At 57.5% G+C, this 5,573-nt stretch overlaps 1 protein-coding gene across 1 annotated transcript; it reads left to right on the top strand.

The window, feature by feature from the left end:
• Positions 1 to 556: 556 nt before the first annotated feature.
• LOC111593836 (toll-like receptor 7) lies at positions 557 to 5,312 on the top strand. Its single transcript, XM_023306877.2, has one exon. It carries the CDS (start codon positions 967 to 969, stop codon positions 5,224 to 5,226), a length of 4,260 nt encoding a protein of 1,419 aa, XP_023162645.2. The 5' UTR covers positions 557 to 966; the 3' UTR covers positions 5,227 to 5,312.
• Positions 5,313 to 5,573: the final 261 nt, after the last annotated feature.

Below are 5,573 nucleotides of genomic sequence, written 5' to 3'. Positions count from 1 at the left end.
GAGCGAGAGAGACAGTATGCTCTTTGCTTTTATATACATGCATGTGCGAGCAGCAACATTTCCCCTACTTTTGGTGAGAGCGAGAGCGCCCGCAACTAAGCAGTCACTCACATACGTGTGTAGCATGTGAGCCGTCGTGTGTCTATATGTGTGCCAGAGAGAGTTAGGGCGAGAGTGAGAGAGCGCGCATATGCATGTTGCTAAACTGCATATGCAGGAAATGCACTCGACGCGAACGTCGACAGCGACAGCGACAGCGGCGTCGCGACGCTGCCTATATGTGTGGGAGCGCAAAGAGCAGAGCAGCGCGTATGTGAGAGCGAGTACATGTGCATGTGTGCAGTTGCATGTGTGTGAGTGCAGCACTAGCAGCGGCAGCAGCAGCAACAGAACACGAACTAGCCAACACACGTACACACAGACATACTCTTGTCTGTCTGCCTTCTGCTTTCTTGCTATGTGTGTGTGTATTCGTTGGCGTCGTCGCTCGTAAAAACATTTTCAACGAGCCAACGGAGTCGACTGCGTGCAACTTCAGCAATCAGTTTGAGTTGAAACGCGAGGCGGTTAACATGTTTTAAGAAAACGAGCTCCGACAAAACGCAAAGCAACTAAAAATATATTCAAAGAGCAAGAAGCAATAAAACGAAAAGCAAAAAGCGAAAAGTTAAATCAACCAAGTGCCAATGCAAATGTTATTTAATACAAATTCCAAGTGCTGAGCTAAATTTCGACACTCACACACACACACACACAGCAAAACACAGTTACACCACACACTACAAGGATTACGGTTACGCGCACAACAACCCAGAAGCACGACAACAAAAATACGCTCAAATATGAAAACCAGAAAGTGAATAAAAGTTTTTTTAAACAAAAATCAAATATCCCAAATCCCGTGCAAAAATAAGAGAAAATCCAATTGAAATTAAAGCAAACAACACGCAACAAATCTCAAGCAACATGTCAATGACAACAGCAACAACAGCAACTGCGGCAGCAGCAGCGATAGCAAACAGCACAAAGAGCTGCCTGTTGCTGCTGCTGCTGCTGCTGGCAGCAGCGACGCATGCGCAGCAATGTGCGTGGGAGTTCGTGCGCACCACAATGGACATCAAGTGCAATGTGCGTGCCCTGGACCAGGGCGCCGGAGCCACGCTGGACTTACAGGTGGCCGAGACGGCCAACCGCTTCGAGCTGCAGTGCAGCGCCGACCTGCTGCACGCCAGCGAGCTGAGCAGCGGCCTCTTTCGCAAGCTCCAGAAGCTGTCCGAGCTGCGCGTTGACGCCTGCAAGCTGCAGCGCGTGCCGGCCAACGCCTTCGAGGGTCTGCTCTCGCTGAAGCGCCTGCAGCTGGAGACGCACAACGCCGTGTGGGGCCCGGGCCGCACCTTGGAGCTGCACTCGCAGGCGTTCCAGGGCCTGCGCGAGCTGAGCGAGCTGCACTTGGCTGACAACAACATTCGGCAATTGCCTGAGGGCATCTGGTGCAGCATGCCCGGGCTGCAGCTGCTGAATCTGACACAGAATCGCATTCGCGCCGCCGAATACCTCGGCTTCTCGGAGAAGCTGTGCATGGGCACGGCGCAGCCCAACCAGGTGAGCGGCGGCGCTGAGCTGCAGCAGCTGGACTTGTCGCACAACGAGCTGCGCGCTCTGCCCGATGCGTGGGGCGCGTCGCGTCTGCGGCGACTCCAAACGCTCAGCTTGCAGCACAACAACATCAGCACGCTGGCGCCCAGCTCGCTGGCCGGCCTGAGCTCGCTGCGCGTCCTCAACCTGTCGCACAATCATCTGGAATCGCTGCCAGCTGCCGCCTTTGCTGGCAACAAGGAGCTGCGCGAGCTGCACCTGCATCACAACGATCTGTACGACCTGCCCAAGGGCCTGCTGCACCGCCTGGAGCAGCTGCTGGTGCTCGATCTGAGCGCCAATCAGCTGACCAGCCACCACGTCGACAACAACACCTTCGCGGGTCTGATCCGGCTGATTGTGCTGAATCTGTCGAACAACGCGCTGACGCGCATTGGCGCCAAGACGTTCAAGGAGCTGTACTTCCTGCAGATTCTGGACATGCGCAACAACTCGATTGGGCACATCGAGGAGGGCGCCTTCCTGCCGCTCTACAACCTGCACACACTCAACCTGGCCGAGAATCGTCTGCACACGCTGGACAATCGCATCTTCAACGGACTCTACGTGCTGACGAAGCTGACGCTGAACAACAACTTGATTAGCATCGTGGAGACGCAAGCGTTTCGCAACTGCTCGGACCTCAAGGAGCTGGACCTGAGCTCCAACCAGCTGCTGGAGGTGCCGGAGGCTGTGCAGGACCTGAGCATGCTCAAGACGCTCGATCTGGGCGAGAATCAGATTTCCGACTTCAAGAACGGCACCTTCAACAACCTGAACCAGCTGACGGGCCTGCGCCTGATCGACAATCGCATTGGCAACATCACGGTGGGCATGTTCCAGCAGCTGCCGCGCCTGAGCGTCCTGAACCTGGCCAAGAATCGCATACAGAGCATCGAGCGCGGCGCCTTCGACAGGAACACTGAGATCGAGGCCATTCGCCTGGACAAGAACTTCCTCACGGACATCAACGGCATCTTCGCCACGCTCGCCTCGCTGCTCTGGCTGAATCTGTCCGAGAATCATTTGGTGTGGTTCGACTACGCGTTCATACCCTCGAACCTCAAGTGGCTGGACATACACGGCAACTACATCGAGGCGCTGGGCAACTACTACAAGCTGCAGGAGGAGCTGCGCGTCAGCACGCTCGACGCCAGCCACAATCGCATCACGGAGATCACGCCCAACTCCGTGCCCAACTCCATCGAGCTGCTGTTCATCAACAATAACATAATTAGCCAGCTGCAGCCGAACAGCTTCGTGGACAAGACGCGTCTGGCGCGCGTCGATCTCTACGCGAACGTCTTGTCGAAGCTGTCGCTGAACGCGCTGCGCGTTGCGCCCATCGCCTTGGACAAGCCCCAGCCGGAGTTCTACTTGGGCGGCAATCCGTTCGAGTGCGACTGCTCTTTGGAGTGGCTGCAGCGCATCAACAATCTAACGACGCGTCAGCATCCGCGCGTCGTCGACTTGGGCAACATTGAGTGCCTCATGCCACACAGCCGGCAGGCGCCGTTGCGTCCGCTGTCGAGCTTGAGCTCCGCGGACTTCCTCTGCAAATACGACACCCACTGCCCGGCCACGTGCCACTGCTGCGAGTACGAGAGCTGCGAGTGCGAGCTGATCTGCCCCAACAACTGCAGCTGCTTCCACGACGCGACCTGGTCGAACAACATCGTCGACTGCGGCAAGCAGGATTTGTTGAGCCTGCCGCCGCGACTGCCGCAGGACGTCAACGTCCTCTACTTGGATGGCAACAACTTGCCCCTGCTGCAGGCCGCCCACCTGGCGGGGCAGCGCAACCTGCACACGCTCTATCTGAACGCCTCCAATCTGGTGACCCTGGCCAATGGCAGCCTCTCGCAGCTGCCCCAGCTGCGCGTCCTGCACCTGGAGCACAACAAGCTGAGCAGCCTGGACGCGGACAGCTTCCGCTCGCTTAGCCTGCTGCGCGAGCTGCACTTGCAGGGCAATCAGCTGGCGCACGTGGCCAACGACACCTTCGCGCCGCTGGTCTCGCTGCAGCTGCTGCGCCTGGACAACAATCGGCTGCAGCTGCCCAATCTGCAGTACCCCAGCAATCTGCAAGGCTTGACGCTGGGCAGGAACAGCTGGAGCTGTCGCTGCCAGCAGCTGCGCGAGCTGGTGCAGTTCGTGACGGACAATGCGCTGGTCATCCGCGACACGCCGGACATCTACTGCGTGGATGGCGGCATCAAGCGCGAGCTGGACCTGCTGGGCCAGGAGAAGCTGCTGCCCACGGCTGACTGCTCCGATCTGCTCGACGCGAGCGCCAGCAACATTAGCTCTGCCCAGGATCTGGCCCATGGCTATCGCCTGCCCCTGCTCGCTGCCGTCCTGGTGCTCATCTTCCTGGTGGTGGTGCTCATCATTGTCTTCGTGTTCCGCGAGAGCGTGCGCATGTGGCTCTTCGCCCACTACGGCGTGCGCGTGTGCGAGCCGCGCTTCGAGGACGCCGGCAAGCTGTACGATGCCATCATCCTGCACTCGGAGAAGGACTACGAGTTCGTCTGCCGCAACATTGCTGCCGAGCTGGAGCACGGCCGTCCGCCCTTCCGGCTGTGCATACAGCAGCGCGACCTGCCGCCGCAGGCGAGTCACCTGCAGCTGGTCGAGGGCGCCCGGGCATCGAGGAAGATCATTCTGGTGCTGACACGTCATCTGCTGGCCACCGAATGGCAGCGCGTCGAGTTCCGCAACGCGTTCCACGAGGCGCTGCGCGGCCTGGCCCAAAAGCTGGTCATCATCGAGGAGACGAGCGTGTCGAGCGAGGCCGAAGATGTCGCCGAGCTGGCGCCCTATCTCAAGTCGGTGCCATCGAACCGGCTGCTCACCTGCGATCGCTACTTCTGGGAGAAGCTGCGCTATGCCATACCCATCGAGCTGTCGCCCAGGGGCAACAACTACACCTTGGATCACCATGAGCGCTTCAAGCAGCCCGTCTCGCCCGGCCTCATCTTTCGGCAGGCACCCCCGCCGCCCGCCTACTACTGCACCGAGGACATGGAGGCGAACTACTCGTCAGCCACGACGGCCACACCCTCGCCGCGTCCGATGCGACCCGTTGTCGAATCCCTGGCCATGCGCCCGCCGTCGGAGCACATTTATCATAGCATCGAGTCGGAATACAGTGCCTACGATCAGCACGAGGCGCTCTCCATGATGCCCAGCGCTCTGATGCAGCATCATTCGCATCATCATCAGCAGCAGCAGCAGCAACAGCAGCAGCAATTGCAGGCGCATCAGCTGCAGCAATTGGCACGGCAGCAGCAGCAGCAGCGACTGTTGCAACCGCAATATCGCCCAACAACTACAGCCGGAGCAGCGTCGACGACGGCAGCAGCAGCTGCGGCAGCGGCGTCGACATCGGCGACAGCGCCTGTGCACTTGCGCAGCGGCAGCGGACTAAGTCAGGCGAGCAATAGCACGCAGTCAACAGCACAAGCATCCACTTCCGCTGCGGCTGCGCAGCAACAACAAATGCAGCAGCAGCAGCAGCAGCAGGCCGCAGCTGGAAGCAGCGAAGCGGGCAGCGCCAATAAGAACACAGGCCAAGCTTTTCTCGTATAAGCTGTCTCGCTCGCACACACTCAAAAAGGGTTCCTGCGCAACGGCAGCCATCTTGAAGCAGCTCGCTCACTTGCGCAAAACACACACACACATGCATAATATATATATATAAATACACATATATATATAAATATATATATATATATATATATAAATTAAAAGACTTTTTCGTAGGCATTTCTATTCGCATGCGCCTTCGGTGTTCAAGTGTTGTTGTTGTTGTTGTTTTGTAGTTGTCTTGCACAACCAACACAAACACGCACAAGCACACACACATACATACACAACCACACACGCATATATATATATATATATACATCCACACATATAACTTTAAGCTTATTATT

The sequence above is a fragment of the Drosophila hydei genome, unplaced genomic scaffold (genome assembly GCF_003285905.1).
Source record: "Drosophila hydei strain 15085-1641.00,03,60 unplaced genomic scaffold, DhydRS2 tig00000060-arrow-pilon, whole genome shotgun sequence".
Taxonomy (NCBI): domain Eukaryota; kingdom Metazoa; phylum Arthropoda; class Insecta; order Diptera; family Drosophilidae; genus Drosophila; species Drosophila hydei.
This window is presented reverse-complemented; position numbering and strand designations above follow the sequence as displayed.

Bases quoted from the DNA above. Each gene is read 5' to 3' on its own strand.
- LOC111593836 (XM_023306877.2), top strand. From the start codon at position 967: ATGTCAATGACAACAGCAACAACAGCAACTGCGGCAGCAGCAGCGATA.